Source organism: Haliotis rubra, unplaced genomic scaffold (assembly GCF_003918875.1).
Source record: "Haliotis rubra isolate DU_JTF1 unplaced genomic scaffold, ASM391887v1 Scf635, whole genome shotgun sequence".
Classification (NCBI taxonomy): domain Eukaryota; kingdom Metazoa; phylum Mollusca; class Gastropoda; order Lepetellida; family Haliotidae; genus Haliotis; species Haliotis rubra.
In genome coordinates, this window is record NW_025767341.1 from 354,466 (window position 1) to 379,327 (window position 24,862).

General features: G+C 37.1%; 1 protein-coding gene across 1 annotated transcript in view; it reads left to right on the forward strand.

Moving 5' to 3' along the window:
• The first annotated feature begins 23 nt into the window (after positions 1-23).
• Positions 24-24,862, forward strand: part of LOC124256683 (calcium-binding mitochondrial carrier protein Aralar2-like) — a 49,691-nt gene continuing 24,852 nt past the window's right edge. Inside the window, 6 exon segments of the mRNA XM_046690655.1 lie at positions 24-57; positions 185-256; positions 10,209-10,214; positions 19,728-19,784; positions 22,279-22,421; positions 23,553-23,668. Coding sequence (XP_046546611.1) covers positions 40-57; positions 185-256; positions 10,209-10,214; positions 19,728-19,784; positions 22,279-22,421; positions 23,553-23,668 — 412 coding nt within the window. The 5' untranslated portion in view covers positions 24-39.

Below are 24,862 nucleotides of genomic sequence, written 5' to 3' on the forward strand. Positions count from 1 at the left end.
GCACAATTCACGTGATAACCTTCACCTTCGACGTAAAACATGGCGGGTAAAGACACGGTATGTTTTGGTGTGTGAATGTAACATGAATGTCAATTGAATGTTGAGCTTCAACTAAATATCTTTGGATGCATGAAATAAGAAAGCCTTATATAATGTAACTTTTGAACTGACTTTGTTATTGCAGGGTATTAAGTTGGAGATTGTTTCCAAGTTATGGCCTATCCCCAAACGTGCTGAGTGCGAATCACCCAAGAAGGTTGTAAAACTCACCACAAACTGCATGCAATAACAAGCTTTCCCCTTATGTGACCGCTTGCGATCCCTCTCCCTCACCCGTCTTGCAATGACCTTCGTGTTCCCTCTCTTCACTGCACATGCAATGTTGTTATCCGTGATCAATCTCGATGTCTGTTTTGTGTGACCTTTACGAGTTTTTCATGTGTCAAATGAACTTGACTTACTTAGAGTGTATACCCTTCATTCATTACTGCTTTCATGCGTGTACGCACTAGTCATAGGCATGTAAGCAGATGAGTTCAATACGGTTACAGATATGAATTCATATCTGTGCCCGATTTAGAATTAATAACTGCATACAGATTCACATTGTAAGACAATATTTACCATACTGGAGAAAGTTATAGACTAGTTATTGGAGTTTAGATCGTATCTACTGCACAAATCAATTTCTGAAGCAGTGATGACCCAAGTGTTTAATTCTGTTGATATGATTAGCCACAACATTGTATATCATTACAAGTAGTTAACCTAAGATATAATCTCAGCTACTAATTACTTTTTAAATTAATTAACATCTTTTTTTAAATGTTTAATGTTCAACTGACATCCAACATAGTTCATGTTTAGAAGCTTATAGACTAGGAGAGATTGGAGATTCTATGTAGATTACATCCATACTGGATTACACTCATCCTGTCCACTGGCCAAACTATCTGCTGAGCATTATCTGAACCTATTAAATTCTATTCTGTTTCATAACATGCAATATGTAACATCTCAAATGACTTTGAAGGCAGAAATTTCATTTGTTAGGACCACTGTATTCCAGAAATCCACCTTTCTGACAATTTAACCAGGGATGGTTACATGGATACAAAATTACATTGGTGCATGCCACAGAAATGGAATTCTAGAATTATGTAATCTGAAATATTGTTCCGGAAAGCCACCGTCTGGATTAATGGATTTTTACTATATATGGTATATATATTTATAAACATTGTTAACTTGTGTAGTAAAAGTCCATTCACTATTTTTGACATGAAGTTCAGACACATTACGTTTGTTGTGGTTATGTTTGCAGACAAATCAGTGTTTCAAATGAAGTATAGTCATGTCAAGGGGTCCTTGTAGCTCTTTGTACGCTGCATGTGTAAAGATTTAAGGGATCCCACTGTCAGACAGTGTGGGGCAAAGCAGACCACAGGGACCCCCATGACCCCACTTCACTTTAAACACTGCAAGTTCTCAGATGATTTGGCTGGTAGACAGTTCATGCCCTATATGTCATGTGCTTGTGTCCTGCATGTCCGAGGTAGCTGCTGAATATCTTTGGTCAGTATTCAGCATTTGCATGATATGTTTGTCAATTGTTGTTGTGTTTCGTCTTGTGTTCTTGTCATTGTCCTGAACAGTATTATCTTTGTATGATATAATATTACTCCACTTCAGTTAGCATGATCAGCTTGCTGTAAAACTGACAATATGTGGGAGCATTGTTTCAATGTTTAAACATGCTTAACTGACTAGAAGGTTTCTGGAAAAAGGTGTTGTCAAGATTTCAACCATGAGAGTCATTATGCTCAATCTGTGCCAAAATTATTTGAGTCTACAAACCCAAACATAGGTCTTGGCATCACTTTCATTCAATTTTGTGATATCATATGCTTTCTTATTCATTTCTTATATATCATGGTAAATATTGTGGTACTTGAACAAAAAAAACTTGGTATACCGTGGTACTGAAATTTTCGTGGTACCCAACCCTACTGTTCGGTATATGAGAACTTACTTCGGAGAAAATAGCAGCCATCTGGCAAAGAAATCGTAGATTTTGACAAAATGATTTTAGAAACGGTTTTAAAAGGTTAATAAATGATGGAACGAAAACCGAAATTTTGGATTGCATTAATGAATAATGTATACCAAAACCAAAGGTAACATACTGCGGTTTTACTAATACCGCAGAATACCGTTTCACTCCTACTCAGGGCATCAGGCTCGCTGACTTAGTTGACATGTCGATAGTTCAATGCACATGATGTTAATCACTGGATTGTTCAATGCACATGTTGTTAATCACTGGATTGTCTGGTCCAGACTCGATTATTTACAGACGGCTGTAATATAGCTGGAATATTGCTGAGTGCGGCGTTAAGTAAGAACATTTTGACTCCAGTGGACCACGTGTATGGGTTTATACGATACACTGTTGGCGTTTGGACCTGATGTTTGTGGCAATGTTTCTTGAGTTTGTAGGTCAAATTAACTACCATAAAGTTAGGAAATATCTGATACTTTTCAAATGTTGAATGTGGGGTTCTTAAATTGGTCCCCCGGTATGATAAAACATTAGGGTCACAAGTGAAACAGTTGATAAGACGGTTACCTGGACTACAGATATACCTAACCATTCGGTCTTCAGGCTGATGTATGTTAACACAATGGCCTGGAAATGCATTTGAACGTTTATTCATCCTTCGTGCATAATTTTGATGTACAGATCAGGGACATGATTTTGATGAACATACCATAAAACAGAAATATTATTATAACATGCTTCATTGCTTGTGTCAATATTGTAACTAAGGTGAGTTTGTTTTGATGTATACATTTGGTAAAGAGGTAAATATTCTGAAAGAATGAACTTTTTCTGGTGCAATTGTGCTCTATTTCAGATCCATTTCTAATTGATCTTCAGCAACCCATGCTTGTCGTAAAAGGCGACCAACAGGATTGGGTGGTCGGACTCGCTTACTTGATTGATACTCACCATCATATCCCAATTGTGTCGATTGATGCTCATGATGTAAATCACTAGATTGTCTGGTCCTTGTTTGGGACATATGGCTGGAATATTGCTGACCCGTGAAGGTCTGGGTTAGAATATTCATCTTCAGTAACCTATGCTTGTCATGAGAGGCGACTAACGGGATCGGGTGGTCAGGCTCTATGACTTGGTTGACACGTGTCATCGGTTCCCAATTGCGCAGATCGATGCTCATGCTGTTGATCACTGGATTGTCTGGTCCAGACTCGATTATATAGCTGGAATATTGCTGATCGGACGTTGAACAACAAACAATAAAGCACTTACATTTTCAACTGGGAACCGGTATATTCCAAGTTCTTCAATAAGGCGTTGCTGCATGCTGTTGGATGATGTTGCATGGGTGTGGAAATATCAGTATTGTGAAGTGGTTCCTTGTCTTCTTAAGGTGCACAGGCTCCATTATTTTGAAGGAATGGAGAAATATTTGAACATTATGCTCCATATAATACATTTAAAAGTGGCATTATCAGATGCCAGAAATTGTTCTCAAATGGGAAATAATAATTTCTCGATTCATGTTCATATGGTTATAGTAAGAGACGATATTTGAGTCCAAAGTTGGCATTTGTCATTTTTTTCTAAAATGTTTGTTCCCTTTACATCAGTTTTAAAAATGGGGTTGATATCAAGCTTTACAATTCTTATTTTTTTTTTTATTATATTTCTGCCATGATGGAATGTCAAATTTATGCTTTTGTGTCATTGTGCATGATGATTTACCTTTTGAAACTGATTTCCTGTTGTGCTAAGCATTGCTTAACATGTAGTGATTAAGATTAGGCCTAAAAACAAAATGTTCCGATTACCCAACTGACCCTTGAATTCTGGTTGCCCGATCCCATTTTTATTTAAAGCTTTATGAATAAAATAAGCTTTCAGATACCATTATTTTTTCTCGGCACTGACGGACATCGGTCATTCTGATAGAGAAAGTCAACTTGATGGCCGCAAACCTGCTTGAATAAACAATTACACATTGATAAATATGTTATTTGTTCGTACTTTACTTTACAAAAAAATATGTTAAAAAAGAGATTCTGTCTACCAACCCTAAATTTTAAAGAGATGTAATCTGAACCACAACGTTTTTTGTTATTTGGCCTTACAATGAATCCGTAAAGAGACTATTAAATGTGATACATGTCGCAAATATTGGGAAACTATGACAAGTCATCAATTATTCAGTGTATTATTATTCAGTGAAACAATAGCAAAATATATTATTTGACATGCTTTGACCGAACTAACAGTTAAATTTAACATGACATGACCAGTCAGTACATTACTGTCAAATTAAATATATAAGATTATTGTCTGTTATCCTGCCTGGCTTGGGAATATTCCTTTGCATATCTCGTTTTGATAAAGAACACCCAAATTAAGTAGAAACACTCCTTTTTAATATATTGATGAAAATATGATTCCAGTGTTTACAAATTGAATTTATAAACATGAAGAGATATGGTTCGATTCACTTAATGCACACATGAATAGTAACAGCCCTACTAATGAACACTATGTATAAAATATGCAGATTTCTGAAAATGATGAATATTGTTTGAATATAGTGATCATATCACTGCATATCAATTACTGTGTACTGTATTCATATTTCAGATTAGAACCTTTTGATGTTTGCCATTATTGAAATAATGTACCTTGTGAACTGTAAAGGAGTGAAGCATGAAGTGCAAAATAATCAATGATAATATATATTTGTGTCAGAAACTATGGACATTTTAGGACATCAGTTATATCTCTGTCCTAATGAAAGTGGAGTAAGCCTATGGCGTTGTGCATTGTCCACCAAATGTCATTAGTTTAAACTTTCGGTCTTATATGTTTATCATGTTATACCTTGTGTCTAAACCTCAAGGTCATTGGGGCGGTGGGGTAGCCTAGTGGTTAAAGCATTTGCTTGTCTCGTCGAAGACCCGGGTTCGGTTCCCTACATGAGTACTATTTGTGAAGCCCTTTTCCGGTGATATTGCTGAAACATTGCTTAAAAATGGCGTAAAACTAAACTCACTCAGTCACTCAAGGCCACTGAACTTGGTAAAGGTGAATCTTTCTTTTAATAACCCTTGCCATGATGTTTAAAAAAATATACACAATTTCTGACCATTTATAAATGGCCGTCTTTGCAGCCGAATCGAAAATGATATTTTGGCCAATTTCTTAGCCATTCGTCAATTGCTGTTATGAAATGTGATATCAAAAAAGTTAATACAGTAATTTGTTTTGTTAAACACTATTCAGCTGTTAAACTTTACATATATGTTAGATGTACAAAGGTATTTATGTGCGCACATGACACGCTTGAAGTCTTATATTATGTCGTACTTCATAGATTTTTAGGCGTACATTACGCCTGTACGCCCCTAATCTGTACCCCTGCAGATGTTCATCAAATGAACTCTGCTGATTCAGCAGAAAATTACTCAATCAGACCATACTCTTCTCTTTAACAGTCACTACCATACGGACAAAACCTTATACGGACAGGCTGTTCGCTATCTATGAATAGTAATTGCGAGAGAAAAGCCGACAACAATGTTGCTAAGAAATGGCAGATTCATAGATTTATTTTATGGTTCAATGACGACGAGCAAGGCTGCCTGTGGACAGTTTTTATTCACCTAGGTTGTGTACCTAATGAACTATGTATAAAATGTACATCTCCTGGTATTAGTTGATCGTGGGCTCTAATCAAAGATAGTGTTGGGAGTTGGTTGAAATCACGTGATGGATGATTGGTTCCATTACTAACGAGCAAACATCAAAACTGTAATGAAAACAATTTATTTCAAATACTTTACTCACATAGCACTGGTATAAATGAATAGAACACACTTTTTGCACTAGTTCAATGCTACTCTGTAATCTGTAATGAAGACAATAATACTATTTACACAGTATTCACTGTTTACTAATTTAATGTCACAACTGGCCTCACTCTGTCACATACAGCACTAAAATTACTATGTTTCAAAATCTCTTAACCAAGTTTGAGAAGATGACCAACTGCATCAAGGAACTCAATAGGGGTTTTCTGTCATTGAAAACCAGGACCAGCATGTCCTTAAGGCATCTCAGGTGATTTCCAGTCACTCTGTACACCCGCTTTCTGTTGGGTGGTGCAGCACCAAAGTCTAACTCTGCAATTTTTGTCCTGTCAGCACACTCTAACATCTTGATCACTTCTACAAATCGGTAGATATTCGTGTGGCAGCGGGGTAAGGTTCTGTTCAGGCGATGGTAAAGTCCCTCAAGAGTGTTGTTAAAGTATTGTCGGAAATTTAAAAACCCTGTTTTTTCGCATTTATATCTACAATTTATGTAGTTAATGTGTGAAAATGTGGAATATTTGTTAAACTAGGTTTGGTCTAACTACAGTCTCAGTGGTAGGGAGATAGGAAATGTAGAAAAGGGTCTTTTCTGAGGAGAGATTAGTGCAGAAATGAGCAATGCAGTTATTTTCTAAGTCGAAAGCGATTTATTTGTAACAGACCATGGATTTATGCAAATTAGTATGCAACGATATTGTATTACATAGGAAACTTTTTAAATGCCCATTTTGAAATTAAAATTAGCTTTATTATAAACGATAGCTGACGTAAAAAATAATAACTTTCATGCTGAAACTATTAAGGATGAAGCTACCCTGGAGTCTCACTACCACTAAAAAAGAAACAGCTAGGAGGGGGTCATCTCAAAAGCAAAACCAGTATGGGTGTCGCAGACAGTGGTGGGGGTTGGGCTAGGGGATAGAGATATCCACTAAGATGAGATAATCCTTTAGGGGAATTAAACTGGGGAAGTGAACAGCATGTCATAACAATTTACAAATAATATCCAGTCCTGTCGATCTTCGGGTGGTCATGTCATATATATATTTTTAGACATTTAATATGATGGCTAATTTAAGCTTTTCTATGGGTATCATGCTCTTTTACATATTTCAACATAAACTTTCTGTAAGAAAGACACGTAAGATGTTAATCAATAGATGAGACATACCGTATATTACCGTCTATAAGACGACCCCATGGATAAGACGACCCCCAAACTTGACCCTTAAAATCCGTGTCAAAATGGTATGTTTCGTGCATAAGTCAATCCCGCGCGATGGGGTCCTAATCGCGGCAAACACAGACCACAGACAACTGGCAGTTACCAATAATTATAACTTTGGTCCACATTATTCAAAGAATTCACAGTCATATATATTGCGTCTACTCACGGATCGAAACGAAGTGTAGTTGACAGAAAATGCACAATATATTTTGTTTCTCTAAAAATCATATTTATTGTAGCAACAAGCTGGCTTGCTTAATTTACCCCATTCAACAATCACGAACTGATTACAGTCTCGTTTTCCATTGACTGCTAGTTTACAATAACATCGGTAAAAATGTGTGAATTTAAATGGCTTCCGTATTTTACCCCATTCCATGTGCGTTCAACTTCTGCTAACCACGTTCATGAGGGTCCATATAACCTTAGTGTTGATCATATATATTTTACATAAAAACTGTAATTAAAATTACACATGGCTAGGTTATTTCTTTGGGTTAAATAATAGTACTCTGTATTATATTTTACTAATGACTGCGTCAGAATTCGTCCCGTTATATTATTGTGCATATTTGAAATTGTCCGCTGCTGATTGCTATTTCAGGCTCAAATACACACGGTAATCTTAATCTTAATTTATTTATAGAGCAAAAACTGTAATTAAAATTACACAATGCTAGGATATATTTCTTTGGGTTAAATAATAGTATTCTGTATTATATTTTACTAATGACTGCATCAGAATTCATCCCGTTATTTATTGTGCATATTTGAAATTATTCGCTGCTGATTGCTATTTCCGGCTCAAATACACACGGTTATCTGAATCTTAATTAATTTATAGAGCAAAAACTGTAATTAAAATTACACAATGCTAGGATATATTTCCTTGGGTTAAATAATAGTATTCTGTATTGTATTTTACTGATGACTGCGTCAGAATTCGTCCCGTTATTTTATTGTGTATGTTTGAACTTGATCGCCGGGAAACATGTGCACAGCTGATTGCTATTTCTGGCTCAGATACACACGGTAATCTTAATCCCTGCAAATAATACAATGCCCAGCAAAAACAACTTAGAACTTAAAAGGTAAATAATCTTGCCTAGTGATGTTTAATTGCAAATTTGACATCTCTACTGACAAAGTCGTCTTCTGTTGTTTGTTCACGTGAAGTGATACGATGTTGTTTTCTTACCCCTGGAAAAAAGTTTGACGAAAGCGTAACCCATGGATAAGACGACCCCCTTCTACAGACTGCGTTTTTTGGTCCTCACAACTCGGCTTATAGACGGTAATATACGGTATACAACGCACATAAAAAAGCATCAAATATCTTTGAGATGACCCCTGGTGCCTGTAGGCAGCACATGCATTTCATGCCAGGTGAGTCGACGGTCTGTCGTCATACCTGGCTGGGCGACCTAATTGCCATCTATAGTCTATTGTTTTCAGCAGCTATTCATATTTTTTCTAAGTTTTGCCTGATTTTACAAGTAAACATGCTTTTCTGGATATCCTGTTACGCATCCTACTGAACGCTCAGTTAGGCCGATGTGGGTTATTTCAACATATGCTATTTGCAATTGTGTAAATTTTAGGGATACAAAGTAACAGCCTAAAAATTTTGTTTATATTTCCGACAGTACTTTAGTGTAACTATTTAATCTTCCCAAAGTACCTTTCCTTGCCTTTCTAAAACAACATGGTAAAGAAGCTAATGAATCTTCTTATTTACATGATTCTAACACCGTGAACCTGGGTTAGAATATTAATCTTCAGTAACCCATGCTTGTCGTAGGAGGCGACTAACAGGATCGGGTGGTTAGGGATCTGACTTGGTTGACACATGTCATCGGTTCCAAATTGCGTAGATCGATGCTTATGCTGTTGATCACTGGATTGTCTGGTCCAGACTTGATTATTTACAGACCGCCGCCACATGGCTGGAATATTGCTGAGTGTGGCGTAAAACTCAACTCACTCACTCACTAGAAACTTGTCTAATTCTTAGAAAACTCACTTCACTTACTGAAGAGTCATGACCGAATAGTTCTTGAAGATTCTGTGAAGTTTATGTTCATGATATATATGTCATCACTTTAAAGAAGCAAGTTGCATCATTTTACATTGGATGCGAAATTTGCAAATGCAATTTGCAGAGTTTCATAATGAAACAAACAGAGCAACCTTACATTTTTGAAAAATTCCATAGAATTTTAGGAATTCAAAAAAACATTTTCATGACACTTGCTAGATCTATGATGTGATTCACAAACTCTTGATATGTTTGAATATGTCATTTAAAGTAATTAGTTCATGTACAAGTATTTGGAGTTTACTTTATTAAATTGTTTACTGCTCAAATACGAACGGGGGCCGTGGGGTAGCCCAGTAATAAAGCGTTCTGTCATGCCCAAGACCCGGGTTCGATTCCCCACATGGGTACAATGTGTGAAGCCCATTTCTGGTGTCCCCTGCTGTGATATTGCTGGAATATTGCTAAAAGCGATGTAAAACCTTACTTACTCACTCATGACCTTTTATACCAATTTGCCACCAATTTGCCACTGATACTTATAATAACCAATACAAATCATGAAAAATCTACATGAATGTTTTGCATGTGTACAATACATATACTTACATAAAGTACAAGCTGTAGAAGCATGAAGCAAATGATTATTGTACACATATACATTATCAATTCCATTTTGTTTTCACGTGTTCTTGGTCAGAGTGAAGAAATTAAGACAAAATGTTTATCGGGGTTAATTTGTCTTTAGTTACGGTTAACATGGTAACGGTTTGTCTTCTTTTTTTTTCTTTCTTTTTTTTGAATCAATAACTTATGAAATAAGACTTCTTTTTTTGGTACAAATGCAGTGAATTTGTCTGACATGTTGAATGAATTTTGTATTTTCATTTTGATTTGTGGATGTGTAGAAAATTCATCGTTGAATCGTCTTTGAAATAGGACAGTATATATTTAACTTAATGATCATTATTGTAATGTTATTTCTATTGTCTGTTTGGCTGCTTCTTATGGGCGATGAAGAATAATGTAAGTCTATCTGATGAGTGGTTTACATATAGTATTGTATGTATGTATGTATTTACTTTCTTGTGTTGTATTTGCACATGGCTTATTTCACTTTTCCTTTTCTTGTACACCCATTAAGAATAATCCAGGGATTTAACTAAAATATCAGGAGATTTGTCTAATACTTAAAAGGCACAATGTCACACCACACTTTTCTAAAAATAAATAATGCATTTCTCTCAATAATACTAACTATCAGCCCTCAGGGAAGCTACCATATAATTTATTAAAAAAATATTTACTCATTTAGATTACAATATTAAATTAAAACGTTCGAATGAATTAATGCAACGTTGCATTAAATCGACTCTCGCACCCTCCACCGACCGAACGTTATTTCAAGCGAACCCCATGGAGTTGTGTCCCTTGGAGCACTCTTTATGAATATCCTATGCATACCGTGTGATTTGAAACCAGTTCGTCAAGCACCGACAACACCACATGCGACTGTTTTCGATGTACGGAGCAATTGTTTACATTCCATATATGGCAAGTGTTGTCTATTTGGAAGCTGTTCGCCTCAAAGTTTCAATTATATCGATTTCAGGCAAGTTGTAAGGAATAGTAAGTCTACTATTGCATCAGCAGGAAGTTAAAGTGAGAGCATATGCCGCAATATATAAAATATAGGTCAAAATATTGTCGAAAATGTGTGATATTGTGCCTGTAAATTATCCAGAAGGTTAGCAGAAATATTATCAACCTAAGAAGTTCAGGGGTATAGAGTTATATCAAGAATTTCTGTCCATCCGTCGTTTTAACGACATATTTGTTCCACCTGTAGCTTGTAAAACTATTGGTTGGATTGTTCTCAAATTGGGGGCCACCTTTATTGTCTAAATGTGAGGTGCAGTGCAAATTGTGATAATGATATTGTAAACTTTTTTAAGAATTATAATAATTTAAGGATTTGAACTTAGAAACTTGCTCAAACAATAACTTGGAAAATCATTGGATTATTTTCAAATTTGGGGACCAATTTTAGTCTAAAGGAAAGATGCAGTGCCGAATTTTATTATGATATTTTAGTTTTTAAAAGAAAATATTGTTTGTAGCAGCAGCGAAAATATATTGTCTGGTACGTCAGCAGTGATCAGGTTTTATTATGAATAATTTGCACAGGGACCTTGGGCTTGTTTAATTTTCAACCCTGATTGAGTTCAGTCAAGCATCTTTCGCTCATTATCATTATAGCTTACAGATGGTATAGACAGTAGCTGTATCACATTACAGGTTTCTCTTCTGAACCTTGTAATCAGCTTCTCAGTATGTAGAGAAGCTGGTCTAGAGCATGTATGGTATACTTTCTTCTTCGTATGATTTGTCTCCAATTACATGCCAGATACCCTGAGTACTGCATGAGTCTGTAATTATATGTAATCAGTAATGACATTTTGTAAGCATGTTACATGTTGTAAGTGTTCATAATGACAAGATTTTAAAATATTCACTTAAGAAACATTCCCCACTTGGGTACAATGTGTGAAGCCCATTTCTGGTGTCCCCGCTGTGATATTGCTGTAATATTGCTAAAAGCGGCATTAAACCAAAGTCACTCACTCACTTAAGAAACCGTCAATTTCATAGTGCATGACAAAATATACTCATGGAAACAAATAAGGGAACACCTGAAAGTACAAGTGTTCCTTTATTCTTTTCCAGATTTTCACCCACAGTGCAATTCAAAGCTTGTGAAGAAACCAGGAAAAGAATAAAGGAACATTTGTACTTTCAGGTGTTCCCTTATTTGTTTCCATGAGTATGTATTGCAACTAACTGCTGAATGTTACAACCTTAATTATAATTGCATTGTGTATGAAAATGAAGATGGTAAACATAGTAAGTAAGAATTTTCTGATGATGAATGTATTTGACTCGATTATCGGCTCCAAATAAAACAATTCATATGCGTTGATTATTTCCTAGGCAAGTTTTATTTTTGTTACAATCCTAATTTTTCTTTCCTGTATATATGAAAAATGAAGGCGGCAGGCATAGTAAGTATTTTCTGATGATAGGGAATGTATTTGACTCAATTATCAGGTCAAAATGAAACAGTTGATATGTGATGATTATTTTCTAAGCAAGTGTTATGCCTGTAAATCATTCCTTGATTTGTCTGGTAACAAGCTGCACCATGTTGATCAAGTGCATTAATGGCAACAGCTGTATTCAATAAAGGAAAGCGTTATTGTGAAACATGTTAAATGTATCATTTTCTATATCATGTATCCATATTTCTATGACATATGATTATCAGTGGTATAACTGGCAATAGTAAAGTGTATTAAAGATCATGCTATCTGTAAAGGCCATTCATTGAAGTAATATTTATCTGTATATCAGTTTCAATTATGTATATCATGCATAGATGCATGTCCACTTTATTATGCACTCTGATCTCGGACGGACCAATGAGTCCTTGTGGAGATTTCAGAATAGGTCTTTGGTAGCCATTTGTTGACAGGGGCATAAAACTCACTCACTCACTCACTCACTTGTAAAAAGAGCAGATCAATGGAAAGGGAGTGCAATGTAGCGGGAACTGCCCCGACATCGTTGCAAGGATCCATGCTTTTTCTAATAATCAGTAATTTAGCTCCATGCTCAAACTGGGGGTGGTGGGGTGGCCTAGTGGTTAAGGCGTTCAGCTCGTCGCGCCGAAAACCCGGGTTCGATTCCCCACATGGGCACAATGTGTTAAGTCCATTTTCTGGTGTCCCCCGCCGTGATATTGCTGGAATATTGCTAAAAGCGGCGTAAAAACTAAACTCGCTCACTCACTCTAATAATCAGTAATTTAGCTCCATGCTCAAACTGGGGGCGGAGGGTAGCTTATTGGTTAAAGCGGTTGCTCATCACGCTGAAGACCAGGGTTCGATTCTCCGCATTGGCACATTGTGTGAAGCCCATTTCTGGTGTCCCCTGCTGTCATATTGCTGGAATATTGCTAAAAGCAGCGTAAAACTAAACGCATTCACTCTAGGTCACACTGTATACATACATTGCGATCTATTATATTGTATATATTACCTGCCTGCACCTGCTGCAACTATGAGGTCTCCAATGGGCTATAAATGTCAGTCTAATACCAACATCATCAGCATTGGCAGTGTTTTAGTTGTTAGTCTTCAAAATGTGGTCAAACATGGAGGTAAGTGTATTTCACCCTAAATGGAGCCTGGAAGGGTCACCTGTACTATTTTAAGCCTCATGGATGATGTCTCTTTAGTCAGATTAAGTCCTGATTTCTAGTCCAAACTAAAACCCTACTTGACCCAATCTGTGTTGACACAGATCCTACACCCTGAGCAGATAGCCCATAATCTTGTGTCTAGTTGATCGTTATGTAGGGTATGTTCAAGTGATTATTTTGTTGGTATATTTGTGTATGTTTGTGGATAGTTGTGGTTAGGTTGTTTTCGATGAATCTTGGAACTTGAGCCAAATGCACAGAGAACCACATTTTTCGTCCTTTGAGACCTTTGCATCATGTTCACCACTGGCTGCCTAACAGTTATTGCCATATTTTTGCGGTATTTACAAAATTACTGCCGTCTTTGGTTAAATTAGTGAAACAGAATTAATTATGATATTTAATTAGCTATTCATTGATGTGTCCAGCCCATTCACTGCTGCCAATCATGTTTTTATATAACCCGGTGGAAGGGAATCATAGCAGTACTAGGTCTTTCTCACAACTAACTGTAAACAAAGACGTATACGTCTTTGCTGTAAATAAAACAGTTATCGCTATTTCAGAATTTCTCTTGTCATTTGTGAAATAATTATATTTATATCATAAAGTAACCTCGAATAATTGATTGTGTGACTACATGAGTGTTTTTTACAGTAGATTGATAAGGAATGAAACAATTAATGACTTTAGTGAACTTGAACTTGCTATTATATAGATCGTGTGACATCCACCCGACTAAGTTAAAACTTTTTATAGGGTTCATAACTTATCTTTAAGTTTTCTTTTATGTTACTTACCGTGAAGAATTTGCTTTTTCTGTCTTTTTATTGTCATCAAATACTGTGGGGGGAAAAATACCGGAAGTGTAATTGAGTGATACTGATGTATTGGCAATAGCTGTTCGCCAGCCAGTACACATTTGATATCAAATAGCACAGCTGTGAAACTTAAAGTTAGTGGTGGGAATCGGTTGAAATTTCATAATCGAATATCGGTTGCTATTGGATTGTCCCATCCGATTAATGATTGATTGTATAATCGGTTACACTGATTAAGATTTAAATATGTATTGGCAATAGCTGTTCGCCAGCCAGTACACATTTGATATCAAATAGCACAGCTGTGAAACTTATAGTTAGTGGTGGGAATCGCTTGAAATTTCATAATCGAATATCGGTTGCTGTTGGATTGTCCCATCCGATTAATGATTGATTGTATAATCGGTTACACTGATTAAGATTTAAATATGTATTGGCAATAGCTGTTCGCCAGCCAGTACACATTTGATATCAAATAGCACAGCTGTGAAACTTATAGTTAGTGGTGGGAATCGGTTGAAATTTCATAATCGAATATCGGTTGCTATTGGATTGTCCCATCCGATTAATGATTGATTGTATAATCGGTTACACTGATTAAGATTTAAATATTTTGTACAACTTGTGCAATTCCCAGGTAAACATTTGAACTCTTTTACAATACTGCAATGTTGTGTATTTGTCATTTTCTTAATTATGTGATGATAGTGAGCATTAAATGAAATATATCAGCTTTTGTGGTTGGTTTCTGTGAAAAACGTGACTTAAGGGTACATCTACCAGAACCTAAAAGATCCTAAATATAATATTTTTCATAAGTTTTAATTGTCATTTGAGGCAAGATTGTACAAAATCACAAACAACCCAAGTCTACACTGATCAACAAAAAATGTGTACAAGAATAAATATTGACAGGCTACCAAGATATAGAAAAGATGACTGTTCAACTATCCATTTTCTGTCAACTACACTTCATTTTGAGGCGTGAGTAGACACAATATGATTGTGATTTCTGTGAATAAAGCGGATAGAAGTTATGATTATCGGTAACTGCCAGTTGTCTTGTGGTCTGAGCTGGGTATTCATTGCTGTTTTCGTAAGAATTAATAGCAACAATCGATTATGAAATTTTGCAATCAGTTATCGCATCGGAAAAGGGTAACCTATCAATTATCGATTATAATCGATCATCAAAACACCACCACTTTGTGTGTTACTATTTTTATCAAGATGACTTCAAAGATATTTATTTTTACGAGATAACATTTCAAAGAATATTTTTGCCTTATTGACTCACTTAACTGTGTCAAGTGAGTTACATTGAGCCATATTGTCTGCTGTCCTTTAGCTTCTGCATTACCCACATCTCTGCATTTCAAAGTTTGTATGAAGGACCCAAACTAAAGTGTCTCTTTAACGAGCTAAAAAATATCCTGATTCAACAATGAATATAGAAATTATAGGGGAAATATAGGAAGTATTATGGTTGAACATATGGAGAATATAAAATCCTCACTCTCGCTTTCAAGTGCCTCCATGACAAAGCTCCAATCTATCTGAAAGATCTCCTCAGTGAATATGTCCCACCACGGCTTTTAAGATCAAGTTCTAATTGTCAGTTGAATGCCCCCAAGGTCAGATTAAAGTCATATGGACATAGACAGTTCTCTTACACAGCTCCCCTTTTCTGGAACTCACTGCCTCTTCACATCCGACAAGCCGCGTCTGTGGAATCTTTCCAGTCCCAACTGAAAACTTTCCTTTTTAAACAAGCTTATGAACTTTAATCCTTTCTTCAGATCACTCTATCTTTTATCGCCTAGAGAAATTGCCTTGCAGTTTGATTTGTGCGCTATACAAGAACACTTATTATTATTATTATTATATATTTTGCCTTTTCTCTGTGTGTAACTATGAAATTGTCATACAGCCAGTATGTTTGTTTAGTTTTAACATAAACCTAGTATGTTTGTGGGTTTGTTATATTTTTTAGTTACTTTCACATGATTTTCTAGTGTTGCTGCAGTTTCAGCATCTGAAAGCCTACCATGTGTTCAGTTAAAACCTTGTATGAATTGTCACACCTTTATAACCTGTGAAGATCTGGGTTATACTTGGACTTAGTAAGCCATGCTTGTTGCTGCAGTTTCAGCATCTGAAAGCCTACCATGTGTTCAGTTAAAACCTTGTATGAATTGTCACACCTTTATAACCTGTGAAGATCTTTGTTATACTTGGACTTAGTAAGCCATGCTTGTTGCTGCAGTTTCAGCATCTGAAAGCCTACCATGTGTTCAGTTAAAACCTTGTATGAATTGTCACACCTTTATAACCTGTGAAGATCTGGGTTATACTTGGACTTAGTAAGCCATGCTTGTTGCTGCAGTTTCAACATCTGAAAGCCTACCATGTGTTCAGTTAAAACCTTGTATGAATTGTCACACCTTTATAACCTGTGAAGATCTGGGTTATACTTGGACTTAGTAAGCCATGCTTGTTGCTGCAGTTTCAGCATCTGAAAGCCTACCATGTGTTCAGTTAAAACCTTGTATGAATTGTCACACCTTTATAACCTGTGAAGATCTGGGTTATACTTGGACTTAGTAAGCCATGCTTGTTGCTGCAGTTTCAACATCTGAAAGCCTACCATGTGTTCAGTTAAAACCTTGTATGAATTGTCACACCTTTATAACCTGTGAAGATCTGGGTTATACTTGGACTTAGTAAGCCATGCTTGTTGCTGCAGTTTCAGCATCTGAAAGCCTACCATGTGTTCAGTTAAAACCTTGTATGAATTGTCACACCTTTATAACCTGTGAAGATCTGGGTTATACTTGGACTTAGTAAGCCATGCTTGTTGCTGCAGTTTCAACATCTGAAAGCCTACCATGTGTTCAGTTAAAACCTTGTATGAATTGTCACACCTTTATAACCTGTGAAGATCTGGGTTATACTTGGACTTAGTAAGCCATGCTTGTTGCTGCAGTTTCAGCATCTGAAAGCCTACCATGTGTTCAGTTAAAACCTTGTATGAATTGTCACACCTTTATAACCTGTGAAGATCTGGGTTATACTTGGACTTAGTAAGCCATGCTTGTTGCTGCAGTTTCAACATCTGAAAGCCTACCATGTGTTCAGTTAAAACCTTATATGAATTGTCACACCTTGTATGGAATTGTCCTTTATAACCTGTGAAGATCTGGGTTATACTTGGACTTAGTAAGCCATGCTTGTTGCTGCAGTTTCAGCATCTGAAAGCCTACCATGTGTTCAGTTAAAACCTTGTATGAATTGTCACACCTTTATAACCTGTGAAGATCTGGGTTATACTTGGACTTAGTAAGCCATGCTTGTTGCTGCAGTTTCAGCATCTGAAAGCCTACCATGTGTTCAGTTAAAACCTTGTATGAATTGTCACACCTTTATAACCTGTGAAGATCTGGGTTATACTTGGACTTAGTAACCCATGCTTGTCTTAAGAGGCGACTAATGGGATGTGGTGGCCAAGCTTGCTGACTTGGTTGGCACATGTCATCGTATCCCAGTTGCAATATTTATCTTGTAAGAAGAAATGCCTGTCATTTTGAGCTATAGGATTATCAGGCTTACCGACTTGGTTGACACATGCCATTGTATCCCAATTGTAGATCAATGCTTATGCTGTTGATCACTGGATTGTCTGGTCCAAACTCGATTATTTACAGACTGCCACCATATAGCTAGAATATTGCTGAGTGCGGCATTAAACAACAAACCAAACCACACCCAAACCACACCACACCACACCACACCACACCACACCACACCACACCACACCAAACCACCACACCACACCACACCACACCACACCACACCACAGCCTTACCTGACCCAAAGTTGTTAAAAATTGGTCACAGAGTTTGGCGATCTTAAATATGCCTGCCACTATATTTAGAACACAATAATCAGCCCTTTTAAAAAAAAAAATTGGCAATTTTTTTAATTAATATTTTGGTCATATCGTGCAGTATAGAAAATTCTTTTCATGAATCAGTATTTTCACCAACAGCATGATAAATTAATTGTGCCAATGACTGCTAGCATAACAAACTTTGACTTCGCCAAAACTGTTCTTGAGAATTTTGATGGAGGTGAAACTAACAAACCCAGTAGAGGCAGACCAAAACATCATCTGTATCAAAATGTCGATCTCGTGAAATAAATTTTGTTCGATATTGTACATCCCAACTTCAAAGAAGAGGCTGATGAGTGTGGGAATTTGAGTAATTCAATCTGTATATTTTGAGATATATATTAACCTTTTGCAATTTTGACCAATTTATCAAGTTATTTATAAAACCTCTCTTGAATATGTTCTTACAAAGTTGATGGGACTTAAGAGCATATGACTCCCTATGTTCATGGGGCACATAATTGTCTTATGTAATTTGACAGTCCTGAATATTCTATTTCTATGTTGATCAAAAAAGTGCATTCTGTATTGCATCTTATATTGGTAAAGAAAAGTAGCATTGACAGGGATTAAACCTGTTATTTTAAGAGAAATATAAGGGTCACTGTGTGTGGTTGTGAAGGAAATAATATGCTTGCTATATTCAATAGAGATTGTCACAGAATGTAGTGTGAATAAGCATGAACACTAGTACGTCATGTTTTAAGTGATTAAATATACTTACTCAGAGGTACAGATAAGCTGCGTATCTGCATAAATTACGCAAATATTTATGCGAAAACTCAATTCCTATTAAGTCTATTGCGGACAAGTACGCTTGAAATTTTGTAAACACTCAATAGATGTGATGTTACATGCGTACACACAAAAGTGTCAAATCTTAGCTTGCGTACCGGTGGATAGATACAATAACTGAGGTATTGAGAGGTTCTATTTCAGGACATGAACTTGGCAACTTGCAGTCTCTCTTATCGTTTCTCATATTACAGATCAAATATAAATAACAGACACTAACATTTAAACTTTATTATATTTTAACAATTAATGGAAAATGACAAAATACCCAATTGACTTTGAGTGAGGTGAGTACATTTTATTTGGTTACTGAAAGGAAAATTAGAATATCCAATTGAGATGACCACAAGCGAGTACATAACTCAATGACCCAAAACGTTATCTGTAGCTCTGCTTACTTAGCTGTCAAACTTTGGCGTCCTAAGTCTCTTGTCTTTACCTGTGTACATCTGTGTTCGCAATACTGATCACTGGATTGTGTGGTCCACACATGATTATTTCCAGGATGCCATCAAATGGTTTTAATATTAGTGAATGCCATGTTAAACAACATTTAATCAAAACAATCTGGAATCTTTTGAATTATTTACATTAGGACCTGATATCTTTTCTTGCTTGTCTGAAAGATCTGTCTCTCTTATTCCATATGTTTGACAGAGTTTGTTTGTATTATTCTGTGCAAGAAAGTGAACATTCTTTTCACCTTACAGGATGACATCTTTAAGAGTCGAGCGAAGCCGGAGGAACTCAAGGAAATATTCTTGAAGGTGAGAAATGATATGTTCCTGGTGACAATCTTTTTTATTACCACATGATTATCTTAGGTCATTTAGAAGTGATACACATAAAGAAGAAAGTTTTGTGGATGCCACCTTCTTTATTATGAGGAACACAATGTTTCTAAGTGTATACTTACATTTTCTGCAGGTGGATGAAGGAGTAAGTACACATTGTATATACTTCAAAACATCGTGTTCCTCATACTGAAGAAGTTGGCATCCATAAAACTCTCTTCCTCTCAAGAGGGCGGTGGGGTAGCCTAGTGGTTAAAGCGTTGGCTCGTCACGCCGAAGACCCGGGTTCGATTCCCCACATGGGCACAATGTGTTAAGCCCATTTCTGGTGTCCCCCGCCGTGATATTGCTGGAATATTGCTAAAAGCGGCGTAAAACTAAACTCAGTCAGTCAGCTCTTCCTCTCAAAGTCTCGTTGGCGGTGGGGTAGTCAAGTGGTTAAGGCGTTTGTTCGCTCACGCTGAAGATCCGGGTTCCGTTCTCCACATGGGCACAATGTGTGAAGCCCATTTCTGGTGTCCCTTGCCGTGATATTGCTGGAATATTGCTACAAGTGGCGTAAAACCCATTTCACTCTCTCACTCTTCCTCACATGATTATCTTAGTTTCTATGTGTTTATCACGTTTGTACATTGTTATGATTATGAAGAAGATACAGGTGGTTAAGTGACACCATGTTGAAACACTGATATTTACAATGAATAAGTCAACACACAAGTGACACCATGTTGCAACACTGATATTTACAATGAATAAGTCAACACACAAGTGGCACCATGTTGCAACACTGATATTTACAATGAATAAGTCAACACACAAGTGGCACCATGTTGCAACACTGATATTAACAATGAATAAGTCAACACACAAGTGGCACCATGTTGCAACACTGATATTTACAATGTATAAGTCAACACACATGTGGCACCATGTTGCAACACTGATATTTACAATGAATACTGTAAACGTACTTATTTTCGGGTGGTGCAATTTTCGCGGAATTGACAGTTTAGACTACATCGCGCAGTCAATTATTCGCGCAATCAGTAATTGCCGGAACTGCCAGCTGTCTCTTTGGCCGCCACTAATAGCGGTGAAAACAAACAGAGTGGCTTAACCTGTCAGGCGGCGTTTATTACTTACTCACAGGAAATCCCTATCTGTGCGATATACTGGTACACAGTAACCCGTTTACTCACGGAAGAGATGAAAAACACATCAGTATTATGTTCCGAATTCTGACAATCTGACTAATTAACTTATCCTGTATATGAAGCTCTTTGTGATTTCAAACAAGCCGGGTTGTTGTGAATGAGATGATTGAGTGTTAGTGACTATTCGCTTCATGATGATACGTTTGTATCTAAATGAATAAATAAAATACTGCTGTAGATTTCTGTCTTCAAACGTGATGTGTTATGGTAACAACTCAGGGCGAGCGTGGCTAGACTGAATGAATGACAGGTTTATTCGCGGTGTATAAATTTTCGCGCTAAAATGTTTTGCGCGGAACAAGCGCGAAAATAAAATCTGTGCGAAATAAACTACGTTTACAGTAAGTCAACACACAAGTGACACCATGTTGCAACACTGATATTTACAATGAGTAAGTCAACACACAAGTGGCCAGATGATGCTGTGTGTTTGTATCATAACTCTGCTTGTGTGATTGGTTATATATTCAACATACTGAAAAACAAACCCAAACACATAACCTGAAGAAAATGAAACAAAAAATGATAAAGCAAATACCAACCAAAGCACCCTGTAGTTCAGCTCCCCTATTTATGCAACCTTAAAGCCCCATTCAGGTTGCCATATCTTTGTCATATCACCTCTCTTTCGATCAAACACTAAATGGCCTGGCGGGTCTGTGCGCGAAATATGTGTAATATCGCAACGCCACACATAAAATCTCCAAATCATCATCATGATCATCATTAGTGCTTGTGTGTTTCACGTAAGTGGTTGCCATCCAATGTTTATGTCAATACACATCATCAGTGTATAAATACATGAACCTTCAAGTGTTTCACAAGGAGAGAGAAGTAGCTCTTAACCGCTGTGACAAACAATAAAAGAAGTTGTTATCTGTAAAATGTTTCATGCATTCATCTTCTTCCAAATTCTAAATGCCTTTCAAACATTTCAGTGTAGTTATCATCAACAGTATAAAAAAAAATAACATTAATATTGACTTGATTAATGACCAAAGTCATTTGGTCCTCACTGACACACTGACGGATAACATTTTGTGAGAGCGATGTTTCGTTACAGAATCTTGTACCACTGACAGACAAGGGTACAAGAATCTGTTACGAAACATTGTACTAAAAAAGAAGAAGAATATGTTATCCATAAATCTGTCTGTATTCTACTTCCCAAGTTCTATAAATGCCACTCAGAGAAGTCATTTTGACCTTTCCCTGTCGTTGATAACACTAAGATGTATCACCCACTGTTTCAGTATGCAACGAAGGAGATAGAAGCTGAGAAGTTTATGACCTACTCTGACCTCATCCATCACTATCTCCAAGTCCTTGACTCCAAAGACTACAATGACTACACACTCCAGTTGTTGGCCAGCAGCGTCGACACTTCTCGTGACGGGTGGGCACAATATTATCAGGGAGGATGTACACATTAAGGATTGGGAAAGACGGGCCATGGGCAATTTTGCACATTAGAATAAAAAATAGCGCATTAAAATTTTGAAGTTTACTATTGATAGAAGGGCAGTGGCCTATTCTAAATTCAGATAATGGCTGGTAATCCTGAAAATGGCCCATTGTCAAAGTTCTTGATCCCAATCCCTGGCACATTCAGAAATATTCCATTTTCTTAAAAAGCCTGATCTTCGTCTGTATGGTACAGCTGGTTTCAAGCAGTCTTATGTTAACTGGATGTCTGAAGTTTTAAGGAAATGCCAGCTGCAGCATTTCTGGAAACTATGCCATGTAAACAGAACTTGGACACATGAAATATATCAAGATTCATACATCAAGGCGTAGGAAAATCTCTTGTGAAATAGCGTTAGGGTAGCCTAGTGGTTAAGAGTTCACTTGTCGCACCAAAAACCCGGGTTCCATTCTCCACATGGGTACAATGTGAGAAGCCCATTCTGGTGTCCCCTTGCCATGATATTGCTGGAATATTGCTAAAAGCGGCATAAACCTTCACTCACTCACTCACTCAAGGACATGCCCAAGCCTAATAAAAGGTTAAAATGCCCATATGAAGCCAGATTGATACTTGAACACTTGAGGAAAAGTTTTAAGGTTTCATTTGAAAAGTTTTGATGGTTTTGAAATTCTGAATTCAAATGTTCCTTTAGCTTGGTTTAAGAATAAAAATGTTTACTTATGCAGTAGCATATGAACTATTAATCAACTGTGCGCTAATATGCTCAAATAGTCCCACATATCATAGAAGCACTGAAGGGTCAATGCGGTTTAATGGTTCATGTGATTTGAGCACATAATCCTTACGCTGCAGTCACAACAAGGCGATAGACTGTCCTCACACATACTTACAACAGGAATTTTGTATGTTTAAAATTGTGACATTCTTTATGTACTACTTGGACAAATATCCTTTAGTCAATAAATATATGTGACTAAGTACGTATTTTTAAATTGCTTTGTTTTAGGTTCAAGGTGAGGCATATTAGCCTGACGTAGGCTGCATTCTATTTATGACAATACCAATCTAATAACATAATTATGTGTTTTCTGATGACAGGCTCATTTCGTTCACGGAGTTCCAGGCGTTCGAGGCCCTACTGTGTCTTCCCGATGCCATGTATGCCCTGGCCTTCCAGATTTTCGACCGGAACGGGAATGGTTACATAACATGTGGTAAGTGATATCAGTTTTATGGCACTTGAATGGTGACATACATGTGCATGCGGACGTGCGTTCGTGCGTGCATGTGCGCGTGCGTTCTGTATGTTCTGTACACTTGTCAGGACATATATTGGTGTTATGGTGTTAGCCAACTGAGATACCATGCTGCTATTAACATGAATAGCCTTTACATGTGTACTGACACTCAGCTGACTTGTTTTATACCCTTAATGCTAAACCCGTGAAGGTCCGGTTTAGAATATTGATCTTCAGTAACCCATGCTTGTCATAAGAGGCGACTAACTGGGTCAGGTGGTCAGACTCGCTGACTTGGTTGACACGTGTCATCGGTTCCCAACTGCGCAGATCGATGCTCATGCTGTTGATCACTGGATTGTCTGGTCCAAACTCCATTATTTACAGACCGCCACCATATAGCTGGAATATTGCTGAGTGCGGCGTAAAACTAAACTCACTCACTCACTCACTCACTTAATGCCGAACACGAAGCATAGTAATAACAAGTACCATCTCTTAATGTTTTGTGGTGTAGAGCAGCCAGGGGATCGTGCCCTGACCATACGCTCTCCTGGCAAATGCTCCCAACCACAGAGACAGTCATTTCTATTACAACCAGCTCAAGGCAACGGTGACCATTTTGTGTGAGCTGTCAAGACAGCTGTGGTTTGACACCAGGGATTTGATTTTGTTTCAAGTTGTGTAGTTTTCTTTCACCTGGGGTGGCAGGGTAGTCTTGTGGTTAAGGCGTTTGTTTGTCACGTCAAAGACCGAGGTTCGATTCGACAAGGGCACAATGTGTGAAGCCCATTTCTGGTGTTCCCCGCCGTGATATTGCTGGCTAGAAGCGGAAGTGTAAAACCTGATACACTCACTCACTCACTCACTCACTTGAATCACCTCCATCAACCTGCAAGCTTATGGTGTTGTGAAGTATGGTAATAAGGTACAAAAAATGTTTAGTGAAACATTGATCTAAGGGAGATAACTCCATTTTCTTTAGCGGTATGCAAGGTGAGCATGTCGCTGGACAAGGGGAATAACTCTGGGGTTATGAAGGACGTTTGAAGGTTGGAACTGTTTCTGAAATAAAAAGCTCAACTGCTTACAACTGCACATGTGGTGATGATCCCGAAACGATCCAAATAAGAGCCAAATTAAACTTGAACATTACCGAGGATTGCCACC